The sequence below is a fragment of the Aquarana catesbeiana genome, linkage group LG11, assembly GCF_042186555.1.
Source record: "Aquarana catesbeiana isolate 2022-GZ linkage group LG11, ASM4218655v1, whole genome shotgun sequence".
Classification (NCBI taxonomy): Eukaryota; Metazoa; Chordata; class Amphibia; order Anura; family Ranidae; genus Aquarana; species Aquarana catesbeiana.
Genome location: NC_133334.1, coordinates 58,585,687 through 58,603,373, shown reverse-complemented (window position 1 = coordinate 58,603,373; position 17,687 = coordinate 58,585,687). Strand labels below are relative to the sequence as shown.

The 17,687-nt window shown below is 44.2% G+C and overlaps 1 protein-coding gene across 4 annotated transcripts in view; it reads left to right on the top strand.

Annotated features, from left to right (window-relative positions):
- KIAA1549L (KIAA1549 like) overlaps window positions 1-17,687 on the top strand; it is a 245,880-nt gene that overhangs the window by 120,010 nt on the left and 108,183 nt on the right. For all 4 annotated transcript variants that reach the window (XM_073604466.1, XM_073604464.1, XM_073604465.1 and 1 more), the window contains one exon: window positions 13,148-13,299. In XM_073604466.1, coding sequence (XP_073460567.1) covers window positions 13,148-13,299 — 152 coding nt within the window. The remainder of the gene's footprint in view (window positions 1-13,147; window positions 13,300-17,687) is intronic.

Here is a 17,687-nt window from a genome sequence, read left to right as displayed (position 1 = left end):
AAAGAAATGAAAAAAAGTTTAAAACAATAAATATTATATACTTTCCTATCCATTTACTAATGCTAGCAGCATAAGGATTAAAAATAGTCAATGTTGATTGAGAGAGCGAAGTTCTGCTTTAATCCTAAGTTCACACCTATGTGTTTTTTAGTGCGTTTTGCAGAAACACACTACAGTGCATTTACTCTGGTTTCCTATGGTACACGTTCACACCTATGCAGTTTTCAGCCGGTGCGTTTTTGGAAGGGTCAGGGACTTTTTTCTCCCACAGCAGATTGCATTTTGCGTGTAATAGACTTCAGTGGACATGCACCAAATCCTCAAATGTTGCGTTTTTTGGTGCGTTTTTACATGCGTTTTGCATTTTCTTTTTCTCCATAACAAACTGTGTATATAGTTGGTTGTTGAGCAGCGAGCCGGGGAGTCTGGTATGGATTTTGTGGGGGACCCCACGCTGTTTTTTTCCCGATTTGTTTTTTATTGACGGCAATTCTTTTTTTAAATTCAGCGTCAGCGGGGAACCCCACAGACAGCTCATGACTCATTGGTTGTTACGGACGTCATCCATTTAGGGTTTGAAGCTGTTAAAGTGGAGATTTCCTTAAAGCCCAAATGAACCTTCAGGTACATTAAGCTAAATATAATCCATCAAAACAAAAGATGTGTAGAGTGGAACTTTAGTCAGAAAGTTAAGTCCTGCTTGATCACTTCAGACTGGCCCCTTTTGCAGGTATAGCTATGTAAAACATTAAAAATAAGCACCTATACTGTTTAAAATCCAGTAATACACTGTCTTACCCTGCTCTACACATGCTCAGTTGTTTTCCATTTTTAGGCACTGCCAAGTTTGTAGAGGCCGATCTGCTAATAGCCTTAAGGCTGGGTTCACACTGGTATGACATACGCTCTGACTTTAGGAGCACATGTCGCATGACATGTATAAATCAATGGATCCCTATGAGAGCCGACTTAACTGGTCCGACACAAGTTGGTCCGACTTTAAAAAAAGGTTCCTGCACTACTTTGGTCCAACTTTGGTCCTACTTCAGCCTATTGAATATCATTGAAGTAGGATCAAAGTCAGATTATCATCTTAACTGATCTGACTTTGGTATGTGACTTGCTCTGGTGCTCTGAGGATCTTGAAGGGGAACCCCATGCCAAAATTTAAAAAAATGGCATGGGATTCCCCCCAATTCCATACCAGGTCCTTTGGGTCTGGTATAGATCTTAAGGGTAAACCCCACGCCAATTTTTTTTAAAAAAACTGCGTGGAGTCCCCCCCCCAAGACCATACTAGACCCTCCGGTATGTATTTTAAGGGGAACCCTCATGCCAAAATTTAAAAAAAAAATGGCACGAGGTCCCCCTCAAAATCCATACCAGACGAGCAAGCGCACCCCCCACCCCCCCTCCTGGACCATACCAGGCCAGATGCCCTCAACATGTTGATGGGGACAAGGGCCTCTTCCCAAAAACCCTGGACTGTGGTTGTCGGAGCCTGCTGGCGGAGGGGCTTATTGACATCTGGAAGCCCCCTTTAACACGGGGGCTCCCAGATCCTGCCCCCACCCTATGTGAATGAGTATGGGGTACATTGTTCCCTTACCCATTCACCCAAAGAAAATGTCAAAATGAAATAAAACCAGCACATGTTTTTGACAAAGTGCTTTATTAACCACTTCAGCCCCGGAAGATTTGGCTGCTCAATGACCAGGCCATTTTTTTGCGATACGGCACTTCGTCGTTTTAACTGACAATTGCTCAGTCGTGCGATGCTGTACCCAAACAAAATTGACATTCTTTTTTCCCACAAATAGAGCTTTCTTTTGGTGGTATTTGATCATCTCTGCGTTTTTTTATTTTTTGCGCTATAAACAAAAAAAGAGCGACAATTTTGAAAAAACACAATATTTTGTACTTTTTGCTATAATAAATATCCCCAATTTTCTTTTAAAAAAAGCTAATTTTTTTTCTCAGTTTAGGCCGATATGTATTCTTCTACATATTTTTGGTAATAAAAATCGCAAAAAGCACATATTGCTTGGCTTGCGCAAAAGTTATAGCGTCTACAAAATAGGGGATAGATTTATGGCTTTTTTATTATTATTATTTTTTTACTAGTAATGGCGGCAATCTGCAATTTTTATGGAGACTGAGACATTATGGCGGACGCATCGGACACTTTTGACACATTTAGTTTGTTCAAAAAAAGATTTCCGTCCTGCTCTTTCAAATGTTGTCATCACTGCCACAAAAACAATTGTCGATTTGATACTACTAATGATTTAATCAAATGAACATTACTGAAATTAAAGTTTTCTAAAAAAAAAATTCTACTTATAAGTGGCCACCTTTACAATTAGTTTTCTTTCTAAAGCTACTTCAGCCTGAGCAAAGAAGCCTGTCTACTGCCATCATGCGGCAGAGAATAACCCTTGTGGAGAAGTGGTGGTCTGTTGCCAGGCCCACTGCAGAATGAGACCTATAGCTCTTCAGTCAGCAAAGCTCATGCTTCTTTCTGATTGGAGAGCTCTGGCTCTGACTCAGCAGGGGGCATGTCAGACCTCTGCAAAGAGACCACTGCTTTCCCACAGAGAGCAAAGGTCCTTCCATGCAGCATGCTGGCAGGGGACAGGCTTTTCTACTCAGGCTGCGTCTGCTTTTTTAGGAAAACAAATTGTGCGACTTTGCACACCTTTTTTATTGATGCATCTGAAATGTATTTAACTTAATTAAACTGAAAGTTCATTTTAAACTTTATTCCGCTTGCCGCCCATATACAGTAAATATACTGCAGCAAGGCGGCTCTCCTGCGCAGGATCACATACCTAGTACGTGATCCACGTGCTGAGCTAGGGAGCGCCCCTGCCGCCCTGGGTGTGCTGCGACTGGCTGCAACAGGAACCAATCAGTGGGTGCTAGCTGCTGATTGGTCGCTGGCACCCGACGATCGGCTCTGGACATTACCGAAGAGAGCACTGTGTAGATAAACAAACACAGGGCTCTTTTCTGACAGCAGCAATGTGCAAAGCACAAAGTAAAAAACAGCACACAGTAACACATGGTGGCCACACGTTTAACCCTTTGATTGCCCTACATGTTAACCCTTCCCTGCCAGTGTCATTAGTACAGTGATAGTGCATATTTTTTAGCACTGATCACTATATTGGTGTCACTGGTTCCCAAAAAAGTGTCAGTTAGGTGTCCAATTTGTCCACCGCAATATCACAGTCATGCGATAAGTCTACCTACCGTATAACTTACATATACAACGGCAAGGCAGCTCTGCTGTGCAGGATCGTGGACCTAGTACGTGATCGTGCACTTCTGGGTCTGGGACGCGCAAATGCATGCGGCCGACAGATGGCTCCCGCTGTGATTATACATATCGGAACCTGATCTTCGGGTACGGTGGACTCGATGTCCGCTGGCACCCAACGATCATTCGTTACAGAGACAGAACAAAGCAGATCACCGTTCTGTCAGTAGGGAAGGCATGGATCCTGTGTTCCTGCAAAGCAAATAAACACTGGCTAGGCTAGGCACACAGTTAACCATTTGATTGCCCCTGATGTTAACCCCTTCCCTGCCCGTGTCATTAGTACAATGACAGTGTGTGTCTTTAGCACTGATCATTGTATTTTTTATTTGTCACAGTGTCAAAAGTCTTAGTTAGATGTCTGATTTGTCCAGCCGCAATATCGCAGTCCTGCTAAGTCACTGATCGTCAACCATTAATACTAAAAAAATTAAAATAAATAAAAATTCCATAAATATATCCCATAGTTTGTAGATGCTTTAATTTTTGCGCAAACCAAACAATATATGATTATTGAGGTTTTTGTTTACCAAAAACATGTAGCAGAATACATGTTGATCTAAATTGATGAAGAAATTTGATTTTTTTTTTAATTTTTATTGGATGTGTTTTAAAGCAGAAAGTAAAAAATATTGTTTTTTTTTCAATACTGTCTATTTTTGTTTATAGCACAAAAAATAAAAACTGCAGAGGTCACACAACCACACAATTGTCAATTAAATTAACGCAGTGCCGTATCACAAAAAATGGCCCGGTCATGAAGGGGGGCAAATCTTCCAGAGCTGAAGTGGTTAAACCACAGACACATGCAAAGAAAGATTGTTACATTTCATACATCCATCTTGTTACGAGAGTACATTTCATGAATGTTTCATTTGAAAATGAAACTTATAGAGAACAATTAGTGTCTTTGTCCGTCATACATTCTTGTCATTTTTTTGTGCAATACATAAGTAAACATTAGAAGTACATTTACCTTCTTGGTAAACAAACAGCAATCACATTATGAACACAGCAGTGTCATCGTACAAACATTCCCGGGTTTATTTGCTGTACTTAAGATGATTACGGCACTTCAGAATCCCTTCATGTTTTGCAATCAGGAAACTCGGTTCACGAGTAAGTAAATGTCAGCTGCTAGGTTCGGTTGCCATGGCAACTAGGTGTAACAAAGATTCCGCGTGCTGGTTAGAAATTGTTTAACGTGAGAATAAATTTCCATGCTGCTCCTTCAAATTTCCCTGCAGTGCGGTTGAAAACAAACCGACTTAAACCCATTAACAATTAGAAAATCAAACAAACGTTCTTTAAATTAAAATGTTTTTAAAAATGCAACTAGTGTATGGCCAGCTTTATAAGTGGAGGTCAGAGGGAAGAACCAGCGAGAGCGATGGAATCACTTTAAAAAAAAAAAAAATGTAAACTACTCCAGCTAAGCTGGCCTCATACAAACTGATATAGACACATCTATATGAATACTATTTAATTTGTGGACAACCTTGCTGGCCTGCTATCTAATGATACAATTCTGTATTTATCAGTGGTCTACATGAGCTGAATATGATGCCAATCAGTAACGATCTCTTTATCTGAATACTTTACAGACATTGATCACATACATAAATATTAGCTGTCTTGATTTTTAGACCAGGAATGTTTTTTACAAAATAAACCGAGCGCCCGGCCCATAGACCGCGACCCCGGCCCATAAATCGCGCGCCTGGCCCATAGGCCGCGACCCCGGCCCATAGACTGCGCGTCGGCACATAGACCGCGACCCTGGCTCGTAGACCACGACCCCAGCCCATAGACCGCACGCCCAGCCCATAGACCATGCGCCGGCCCATAGACCGCGACCCCGGCCCATAGACCGCGACCCCGGCTCATAGACCGCACGCCCGACCCATAGACTGCGACCCCGGCCCATAGACCGTGTGGCAGCCCGTAGACCGCGACCCAGTCAGGGGATGAAGGATACTCTTCACAAAAGCCTGCACTCCAGTGAGGCTGGAAAAATGCACCCATGGCTGGTCAGGTACCCAAACAAGGAGAAAGCACGTTTGCTCATTGAAGGTTTTACTAATGTTTTTCCCGCTGTCCTGCTTTTTAGGTGAAGGTTGTACAGTAGTAGATAATTTAAAATCGTAGTTGGTATTTATCCCCAGGTGGTTAGGAAAAAAGTGTTTAAGGAAATTGAAGAAGGAAGAGTGGAGGGACCTTTTGTGCATCCACCATTCAGAGATTTTCGCATTTCACCATTAGGTGTGGTGCCTAAGCGAGAGTCAGGATCCTTTCGCATCATTCATCATTTGTCCTTCTCAAAGGGCCGGTCATTGAATGATGATATCAATGGGGAGTTGTGTTCGGTGTCATACGCGACTTTTGAGAAGGCAATCATCCAAATTAGGTCTTTCGGTACTGGGGCTTTACTGGCTAAATCGGATGTAAAATCGGCTTTTCGCCTCCAGCCTATTTCACCGGTGGCATTTAATTTGTTAGGTTTCTTTTTTGACAATTTTTATTATTTCGACAAATGCCTCCCGATGGGATGCTCTTTGTCCTGCACATTTTCCACTTTCCTTCACTGGGTGATTTGTTGTCAATTAGGTTTGGATAGTGTGGTGCACTGGATGATTTTTTGTTTATAGGACCACCGGCCCATAGACCACGTACCCGGCCCATAGACTGCGCCCCCGGCCCATGGACCGCGCACCCGGCCCATAGATGAAGGGGTGGATATTAAGCAGGAAGGGGAGGAGAAAATTTATATGGGGAGGTGCCCAATTTTAGTCTTGCCTAGGGCAGCACAAAACCAAAATACACCACTGGCTGTACTGCCTATAGGAGAAATAAAGTAGAACGGCTAATGGCCAGTGAAAGGGGGGGGTGCATGGGTGGCCATCGGGGTTGGCCGGTGCGGGTTTGTCCAGTCGGTATGGGAGAGACTTGTCATCCGCACTGCCCATCGCCTCACTTCCTAGTGCACAACCCGGCTCAGCCTCAGTGCCCCTGCATTGCTGAAAGGCAGCCAATGGTTGTGCAGCAATGTCGGTTTCTGAAATTCCAGCCAATGAGGCTGTAGCAATGTTCCTGCATGACATTAGCCCTCCCACTTCACTTATTTACTTGCTTTTGTACATGTTTGCAAAATAAAGTGGGCTGGTCTGGATGAAGTCCAGGGCCAAATTTTCGTCCCAGTCAGCCCTGGACAAGACTATCAGGGAGCAACAATGGCTCAATGTACCAAGAAGTGAACATGCACATAAATGTAGCACTTTCTAGCTAGTATGCTAGGTGTATATAGTTTAGTTGTTAGTGTAGGTAAATGTGGGTGATTTTGTGATAAAAATAAATAGCGGGCACATTAAAAATACTGCCAAATTTGATTGAATTACTTTGAAAGCTGCCTTGATTTGCCTTGCAGTGAGTTGCATTTATACATGTTTGCATGCATGTGAATGTGTTGCATTAAAAAAAAAGTAGTGCATCCCTTTTTTCAGCACTGGGCAAATGCAATGCAATGCACTGGTGTGAACTACATTTGGAGGAAATATTATTTTTTGATTGCCGTGCATTGGCAATGCGTTCACAAATGGACCCCAGCGCATCGGGTGTGATTATACCCTGAGCCTGGGTTCACACATATACGAGCAATGCGGTGCGAATCACATGCGCTGTCTGTGCAATGAGAAAATCAGCCATACAGTTGTATGGTTGAAATCGCATTTGGATTCACACAAAAAAAAAAAAAAAGGTGCAGAGACTTTTTTTCCTGCACTGAAATCGGATTGCATGGATGTTCACAGTCATGCAATCTGATTCCTGTCTGAATCCACAGTTCGCACTGAGATCTGTGAACCGATCTGGGGGGTGTCATTAATATTGTATTGACACCCGCAGTGGTTCGCAGAGGGCAGTGCGAACTGTGGATTCAGACAGGAATCAGATCGCATGACTGTGAACATCCATGCAACCCGATTTCAGTGCGGGAAAAAAAAAAGTCTCTGCACCTTTTTTTTTGTGCGAATCCAATGCGAGAACTGCCTTTGGGAGAGATGACTGGAATCGTGCAGGTTCCTGCATCACTATAGTGTGAACCCAGGTTAAATCCTATGGAACTCTTCACACTAATGCTCTGCGGGTGCAGGGCATTTTTAAAAGTCCTGCACACTGTATTTTTGGTGCACGTTTAACCACTTGCCACCCACCATATAGCAAAATGACGTTGGCAAAGTGGTTGTGTTATCCTGACCGACGTCATATGACATCTTTCAGGATAACAAGCCGCTGCGTGCCCCCGGGGGCGACACACCGCAACTCCGAGCTAGGTAAAGAGCCTCTGACGGAGACTCTTTACCTTGTGATCAGCCGTGTCCAATCACGGCTGATCACAGTATAAACAGCAAGAGCCGTTGATCGGTTTTTCCTCATTCACGTCTGTCAGACGCGAGTAGAGGAGAGCCAATCGGCTGCTCTTCTGACGGGGGGTCTGTGCTGATTGATTATCAGTGCAGCCCCCCCGAGGATGCCCACACTGGACCACCAGGGACGCCACCATCAGGGATGCCCACCACTAGTCACCACCGGGTATGCCACCCATGGCCACCAGGGATGCCAATCAGTGCCCACAATGGATGCCAATCAGTGCCCACAATGGATGCCCATCAGTACCATCCATTAGTGTGCATCAGTGCCACCTATCAGTGCCCATCCATGCCCATCCATGCCACCTATCAGTGCCTATCCATGCCGCCTATCAGTGCCCATCCATGCCACCTATCAGTGCCCATCAGTGCTGCCTTTCAGTGCCCATCAGTGCCACCTATGTGTACCCATCAGTGCTGCATATCAGTGCCACCTATCAGTGCCGCATATTAGTGCCCATCAGTGCCACCTCATTGGTGCCCATCAGTGCTGCCTTATCAGTGCCCGTCAGTGCAGCCCCATCAGTGCCCATCAGTGAAGGAGAAAACTTACTTATTTATAAAGTTTTGTAAAAGAAACAAAAAAAAGGGTTTTTTTTTTCAAAATTTTCGGTCTTTTTTTTTATTCATTTAGCAGAAAATAAAAATCCCAGAGGTGATTAAATACCACCAAAAGAAAGCTCTATTTGTGGGAACAAAATTATAAAAATGTAGTTTGGGTACAGTGTAGCATGACCGCGCTATTGTCATTCAAAGTGTGACAGCGCTGAAAGCTGAAAATTGGTCTGGGCAGGAAGGTATATAAGTGCCCTGTATTGAAGGGGTTAAAAACCTCACCAAGAGAACCCCTCCCCATTGACAAGAATGGAAAACGTTTTTTGCGTTTTTGGTGCGCTTCTTTAGTCACATGTCGATGATTCACAAGTGCATGATTGAAGTAAAGACCATAATACCATTATTCGTATTTTAACAGCTTGCCGGCCGTATAACTTACATATACAGCGGCAAGGCGGCTCTGCTGTGCGGGATCATGTGCCTAGTATGTGATCCTGTATTTCCGGGTCTCTGGCACACATGCGTGCCACCGACGGCCCGCTCCTGCTGTGATTAGACACAGCGGGAGTTCATCTTTGGGTACCGCTGCCACCCACCGATCATTCGTTACAGAGGCATTGATCCTGTGTTCCTGCAAAGCAAACAGACATCAGCTAGGCACACAGTTAACCCTTTGATCGCCCCTGATGTTAACCCCTTCCCTGCCAAGGTCATTAGTACAGTGACAGTGCAGAATTTTAGCACTGATCACTGTATTAGTGTCACTGGTTCCCAAAAAGTGTCAAAAGTGTCAGATAGTGTCTGATTTGTCTGCTGCAATATCACAGTCCTGCTATAAGTCACTGATCGCCGCCATTACTAGTAAAAAAATATATAAATACATAAATAAAAATTCCATAAATATTTTCCATAGTTTGTAGACGATATAACTTTTGTGCAAACCAATCAATATGCGCTTATTGGGATTTTTTTTTACCAAAAATATGTAGCAGAATACATATTGGCCTAAATTGATGAAAAAATTAGTGTTTTTTTAAGTTTTTTTTATTGGATATGTTTTAGAGCAGAAAGTAAAAAATATTGTTTTGTTTTTTTTTCCAAAGTTGTCAGTCTTTTTTTGTTTATAGCGCAAAAAATAAAAACCACAGAGGTAATCAAATACAACCGAAAGAGAGCTCTATTTGTGGGAAAAAAAGGACATGCATTTTATTTCGGTACAGCATCGCATGACCGCACAATTGTCAGTCAAAATAACGCAATGCCATATTGCAAAAAATGGCCTGGTCATGAAGGGGGGTAAACCTTCTGGAGGTCAAGTGGTAAATTAGCTGAATTAAAATGAGACAGTATAATCATACAGGTATGGTGAGAAGGGACTGAATCAATCAAACTGCCCCCTACCCAACCAAAGTAACCTGTATGGCCCTACTCCATAGAAGCCATGGTTTCCATACACTGTAATGATGATGACCATGAAGCCTGAAACAGCTGTATGCAGTCTGGAATAAATGGCTATATATGCATGCAGTGGCGGCTGGTGGTAATTTTGTTTGGGGGGGGGGGCAGCAAACAGTGCACCCACAGTCAACCCCCCCCCCGTCCAGACGGTCGGTCAGTTGGGTCCCAGAGCACTTACCCCATCTATGGCGGGCATCATGGGCGGCGGCCATCACGGGCGGGGGGCATCACGGGCGGCTTCCCCTTCTCTCCTCTGTGGGCATTGTGGGCGGCTGGCATTAGGGGCGGCTTCCCCTTCTCTCCTCCGCTGTCAGCATGGGCGGTGGGCATCACGGGCACAGCAGCTTCCCCTTCCCCTGCTCAGCGGCTTCCGTCTCCTCCCTCCTCCTCGGTGGCTAATCGACACGCTTCTCCTTTTGGACAATCAGGAAACGGTCTCAGACCTGCTTCCGGATTGGCGGGGAGGAGATTTAGTGTGAAAATAGCGAATATTAATTCGCTATTGGCACACAACTGGGCGGGCTCGGCTCGCAATGCTCTGTCCCCCGAGCCCACCCTATTTTGAAGCCTATTAGAGCCTCTGACTCTAATCACGTTCTTTAAAACACCCCCCCCCCCCATTGTAATTTATGCATCCGGCGTCCTGTATAGGGCCAGATGAATGGATAGGGGGCCAGTGCCAGTGCGCCCTTAATGGATGGGCTGCCCCTGTACACATGTCCTTAGATGAATGCTGATCTCAATGCAGAATATGATTACGCACCGGTGTGAATGTCTTCATTGAAAACAATGCAGATGTGTTCATATCTGCTCATAAAAAATGTAGCCCTCTAACTGTTTTTTGTTAACCTCCCTGGCGGTATTCCAGAGTGTGGCTCAGGGTGGAATTTCAGAACCAAAAGCGGTAACCCCGAGCCAGACTTGGGATCGCATCGCAGGATCCAGGAAGAGCTTACTTACCTTGTCCCCTGGATCCTGCGATGTCTCCCCGCAGTGTGAGCGGCTCGTCCTCCGCTCGATTCATCACGGAGCCGACCTCTGTTCCCTGCAAGCGTTGCGACACACGGGGACGCAGAACGGCGCCAAATTCAAAAAATGAAACACACACAATACATACAGTATACTGTAATCTTACAGATTACATTACTGTATGAAATTATTTCACATCCCTTTTGTCCCTAGTGGTTTGTCCAGTGTTCTGCATGCAGTTTTATATTATAAAAACTGTTCTTTCTGCCTGGAAACTGGAGATTGTCCATAGCAACCAAAACCGTCCCTTTACATCAAAAGGGGTTTTAGACCAGCTAGAAAACAGCGATAATAAATTAGAATCACTCGCAGAATTGAGCGATAGTGATTTGTGGGGAGATCCATCATCAAATACTGAAAAGTAATGACAGTGAAAATTCTGCAACTGAGCAAATTTTAGTGTTTTTGATTTGATTACATTATTGAATACTTATTATTATTATTTGGTATAATTATTTATAGTTATTTATTATATTATTATTTATGATTTCGTGTTTCAAACTCTATCATACCCGGGATGTCTACTAGACTCTTGTTTGGACAGATTTAAAGTGGAGTTCCACCCAAAAATGGAGGATTCCCCCCTCCGGTGTCACATTTGGCACCTTTCAGGGGGGAGGAGGGAGCAGATACCTGTCTAATACAGGTATTTGCTCCCACTTCCTGGTATAGATCACCGCGATTGCGGTGACCTACGCCACTTCCGCCGCCTACCCCGTCCTCCCACGCTGTATTCTGTGAGACACAGAATACAGCAGGGACCTGAGAGGACGCGCAGCGCGAACTCGTGCATGCGCAGTAGGGAACCAGGAAGTGAAGCTGCACGGCTTCACTTCCTTATTCCCTTACCGAGGATGGTGGCGGCAGCAGCTGAGAGTAAAAGACTAAAAGTCAGCAGCTGCAGTATTTGTAGCTGCTGGCTTTTAATATTTTTTTTTCAGCAAACCTCCGCTTTAAGTGAGTTATTCCTAAGAATTACAGGCCTGCAATATAAAATGCCAAATTTCCATGCAAAATAATTGTACCGTTTTCAGCATCAAAAATCTGAAATAATCATACCGCCAGGGAGGTTAAGGGGTGTGATGTTTGCGTATATGCACGTACATGTGTAAACTAATGACCAGCAACGCAGACTTTGTATTTGTTTCTTTTGCTGATCTACACGCCATGCAAGTTTACACACCTCTGTGTACAGGCCCATTAAAGATGATGGGATGTATTTAGACCACTTAAATGAAAAACACATGAATGCCTAAAAACGTGGCATTTTTGGTATCCGCGTGCAGAGTCTTTATTTTGGATAAAGCAGGGGAGAGTTAGGATCTCTGGAGCAGGTGTCCACCTCCTGTTCCAGTGACAGTTTTCCAATGTTTTACATTCAATGGGGTCAAATCGATGTTCCTTTTTTTGACCACAGTGACAAGAAAATTCAAAGGAGCAGGATGGATTTTTTTTCTCAATCAAGCACATTTCTAACAATGTATGTGCTTTTCATTTGGGAAAGCCCATTCAATCCAAAATTAAATGTTAAAAGCATATATATACATATATATATATATATATATATATATATATATATATATATATATATATATATATATATATATAATATATTAAAGCTTATTTGAGATTCTAGTGCAGCCTTTCTCAACATTTTCAGCATGGAGGAACCCTTGAAACAACTTTCTGGTTCCTTACACTTGTGGCCATTGGGAAGATAGCTAAAAAGAATAATGGTGTCAGTGGTTACTTATCTGAGAGGCAGGAATTGCTCATTGCTCAAGGAACCCCTAAAAATCTCTGGAGGAACCCTAGAGTTCTATAGAACCCTGGTTGAGAATGGTTGTTCTAGTGATTAAGTTTAAATGAGCTTTAAAGTGGTTCTAAACCCTTTACAACCACTTTTGACATGGTTTAGGAGATATCCCCTGTATCAGCATGTGCCAACGTCATTGGCACATGCGCACTGAAGCAATGGCACGTCCATGCCGTTGTTTCAGCTAGTATGCTGTTACCGACGGCTCCCGCGCACATACCCGGAAGTAACTCTGGGAGTGATGTCGCCGGCCGGAGTGGTGTACGAGTACCGCTGCAGGGGCTTCGATCTAAGGTAAGTAATTCATAATGAGCTAGTATGCTATCCATACTAGCTCATTATGCCTTTATCATGCAGGTTTTTTTTTTATGGGGGATTTACAACCACTTCAAATTCCACGGCGCAATAAAAGTTCCCCATATTCTGCTGTATGTGAGAGGCATCATTTTCTAATATCGTTATCTGTGAAAAGTTGGGTGAGTTTTATATATCAATGTAATACAACCAAGAGGTAACTTATTCTTGAAATTCTCTTCTCTACAGTCATTCAGGGGGTCGATTCCCAGTTATTGGGGTCAAATAACCAAAGTTTTGCTAAACTAATGGAAGAGAGGCTGGCCACACTCTTTCAACTTTCCAGTCAACAATCAAGAAGATTTAAAAGAGCAACTACAGTGGGGAGCTACACTGTGCAGGTTGGTTCTTATTTCCAAATTTTTAAAAATCAACAAATTTCTTGCAAGATACTACATAAAATAAACAGAAATGTCTACTATGGATAACAAATAAAGTCTTTATTTATATGTGTAGCCAGGAGCTGGATATCTACCTATTCCTGCAATCAGGAGACACCGTGTGGCATTGTTGCAAGGGGAACTGTTTTCCTCTAGTGTTGAGTTGATGCTGACCTGTTACCTTCTTAATCAGAGACATGCCAGAGCAAAGCATCTTGGGACATGTAGTCTGTACGGATGGGATTCGCCCTCTGGCTGGGTGATGTGGAACTACAACTACCAGCTAGCTGATGGGGAAGAGCAGACCGCTGGGAGAGACTAAGAGACTATAAGAGGGAGGGATTGAGGCCTGGCGCGCTCTCTTGGGACCATGTGTGGATCTGTATGCAGGGAATCTTTTATAGTGTGAGCTGCAGCTGAGTCGCAGCCTGCTTTGCAGAATTATCCAGCAGATATCTGGAGGGGCACCTGCAAACAGCTTCCTTTAGCTGTTTGGCGGCAGCCTGGAGGCCGCTACGATCCCATCCATCCTGCAGTGTAGGGATGAGCCAAACACCCCCCCTGTTCAGTTCGCACCAGAACATGCGAACAGGAAAAAAGTTTGTTCGAACACGCGAACACCGTTAAAGTCTATGGGACACGAACATGAATAATCAAAAGTGCTAATTTTAAAGGCTTATATGCAAGTTATTGTCATAAAAAGTGTTTGGGGACCTGGGTCCTGCCCCAGGGGACATGTATCAATGCAAAAAAAAGTTTTAAAAACAGCCGTTTTTTCAGCAGCAGTGATTTTAATAATGCTTAAAGTCAAACAATAAAAGTGTAATATCCCTTTAAATTTCGTACCTGGGGGGAGTCTATAGTATGCCTGTAAAGGGGCGCATGTTTTCTGTGTTTAGAACAGTCTGACAGCAAAATGACATTTCAAAGGAAAAAAAGTCATTTAAAACTACTCGCGGCTATTGCATTGCCGGTCCGACAATACACATAGAAGTTCATTGATAAAAACGGCACGGGAATTCCCCACGGGGGAACCCCGAACCAAGATTAAAAAAAAAAATGACATGGGGGTCCCCCTAAATTCCATACCAGGCCCTTCAGGTCTGGTATGGATATTAAGGGGAACCCCGGCCAAAATTTAAAAAAAAATGACGTGGGGGTCCCCATAAATTCCATACCAGACCCTTCAGGTCTGGTATGGATTTTAAGGGGAACCCCGCGCCAAAATTAAAAAAAAAAAGCGTGGGGTCCCCCCAAAAATCCATACCAGACCCTTATCCGAGCACGCAACCTGGCAGACCGCAGAAAAAGAGGGGGGGACGAGAGAGCACCCCCCTCCTGAACCGTACCAGGCCACATGCCCTCAACATTGGGAGGGTGCTTTGGGGTAGCCCCCCAAAACACCTTGTCTCCATGTTGATGAGGACAAGGGCCTCATCCCCACAACCCTGGCCGGTGGTTGTGGGGGTCTGCGGGCGGGGGGCTTATCGGAATCTGGAAGCCCCCTTTAACAAAGGGGGTACCCCTACCATTTCACAAAAAACTGTCAAAAATGTAAAAAATGACAAGAGACAGTTTTTGACAATTCCTTTATTTAAATGCTTCTTCTTTCTTCTTTCTTCTACCTTCCTTCATCTTCTTCTTCTTCTGGTTCTTCTGGTTCTCGTCCAGCATCTCCTCTGCGGTGTCTTCTTCCCTTCTTCTCCTCGGGCCGCTCCGCATCCATGATGGCATGGGGGGAGGCTCCCGCTCTTCTCTTCATCTTCTTCTCTTCTTAATCTTCTTTTCTTCTTCTCTTCTTCATCTTCTTCTCTTCTTCATCTTCTTCTCTTCTTCATCTTCTTCTCTTCTTCATCTTCTTCTCCGGGCCTCTCCGCATCCATGCTGGCATGGTGGGAGGCTCCTGCTGTGTGACGCGTCTCCTCTTCTGACGGTTCTTAAATAATGGGGGGCAGGGCCACCCGATCAAGTCACCCCTCTGACGCACGGTGACTTGACGGGACTTCCCTGTGACGTCACGGGGAATGCCACAGGGAAGTCCTGTCTTGTCCTGTGCGTCAGAGGGGGGCGGGGTCACCAGGTGGCCCTGCCCCCCGTTATTTAAGAACCGTCAGAAGAGGAGACGCGTCACACAGCGGGAGCCTCCCACCATGCCAGCATGGATACGGAGCGGCCCGGAGAAAAAGATGAAGAAGAGAAGAAGATGAAGAAGAGAAGAAGATGGAGAAGAGAAGAAGATGAAGAGAAGAGTGGGAGCCTCTCTCCATGCCATAGATGCGGAGCGGCCCGAGGAGAAGAAGATAGAAGATGCCGTGGAGGAGATGCTGGACGAGAACACCGGAGGAAGAACCAGAAGACCCAGAAGAACCAGAAGAAGATGAAGGAAGATAGAAGAAAGAAGAAGCATTTAAATAAAGGAATTGTCAAAAACTGTCTCTTGTCATTTTTAACATTTTTGACAGTTTTTTTGTGAAATGGTAGGGGTACTTTTGTACCCCCTTACCATTTCACACAGGGGGGAGGGCCGGGATCTGGGGGTCCCCTTGTTAAAGGGGGCTTCCAGATTCCGATAAGCCCCCTGCCCGCAGACCCCCACAACCACCGGCCAGGGTTGTGGGGATGAGGCCCTTGTCCTCATCAACATGGGGACAAGGTGTTTTGGGGGGCTACCCCAAAGCACACTCCCAATGTTGAGGGCATGTGACCTGGTACGGTTCGGCTTTTTTTTGCATTGATCCATGTCCCCTGGGGCAGGACCCAGGTCCCCAAACACTTTTTATGATAATAACTTGCATATAAGCCTTTAAAATTAGCACTTTTGATTTCTCCCATAGACTTTTAAAGGGTGTTCCGCGGCATTCGAATTTGCCGCGAACACCCCAAATTGTTCGCTGTTCGGCGAACTTGCAAACAGCCGGTGTTCGAGTCGAACATGAGTTTGACTCGAACTCGAAGCTCATCCCTACTGCAGTGGTATCAGATTTGGGTGAGCCACATTCCCGAGAGATCCTCATCATCCTCATAACCATCATCATCACCATCATCATCATCACCTCCTGTTCCAGGATCTAGATTAAACATCATAGACACTATATACAGACATCTTTTCTTTCCAAGGTTCTGCTGTTGCTTGAAGTTCCACAAAATGTAACATCTTTAAGTCAGTGATCACCGTGAATCCAGTTACAGTTTAATTTACCCAGAAAGATTGCTTTCTATTCTCAACTTATTGGGTCAGTTACTCTGCTTTACCATCCAAAGTTTCTTTGCATACCATCAAACATCAAAGAGCTAGTTGAAGATCAACAGGATTGTCACACAGCAACACAGGACTACTTTCACCCCCCTCCCCACTTCAGGGATTTATTTCAATAAAGCTTATAGAGTTATAATTCACCAAGAACTCTCTGAAGGAGCAGGTTGAATTGCAACACAGTTCTCTTTGCTAAAAGTTGTATTTGTTATCTACTGTTCTGCATTTATGTGTGAAGGAGCAGTAGAGAGGGGTCAAACATTTATAAAAACCATTCCTCTGCTTTACTGTAGCCTGTTCAGATAGACATTATGTGCGCTCTGTTGAGCACAGGGATTAAGGTGTTCACTGCTGAATTTTTAAATCTCATAAGTAATTGTTATTTAGTGATTAATGACATTCCTGTGGGAGACAACATTTTAAAGGGTAAACTTGAATTGACTTCTTGATTTCTTTTTCCTTCCCTCTCATTAAGTAAATTTTGCTGATTTAATCAATTCTGTGTATTCCCTTCTTATTGTTGTCATTTGAAGGGGAAGGGAAAAAAGTTTGAACCCAGGTTGTCAGAGGTGGCAGAGGACTCATAGGGTCAGGGCAACCAGGGGGGTATTGATTCATCTTGGGACCCTACATACGTAAAAGGTAAACCCCACCAAAACATTTTGGATAAAGCTCCTTTAGGGAGATTTAACCTTGCTTCAAGACAATATCCCTAATGCACATGTTCCTGAAAATGGCTGAAGAGTGAGTGGTTGCTGTAGTGACTTCAAGGCGAGAAATATGTCACTAGCACACCAAGGAACTCCATAAAAGCAGCAGAAGATAGAAACATTTCAGAGCCACGCAGGACCCCTTCATAAAGGCTTGTGACGAACATCCCTAATGAAGAGGAGGTCCTGCCTGGCTCTGAAATGTTGCAATCTTTTGTTATGATATGTTAATCAATAAAGCGATGGAGCCTTTTATGGAGTTCCCTGGTGTGCTGGTGACGTATTTCTTGCCTTAACCTCGATTCAGGTGCCAGAGACAATGGGGTCATTGGGAGAGAACGCAAGGGAAAATCTCCAATAGGGACACCATTGGCGACGCCATGTAA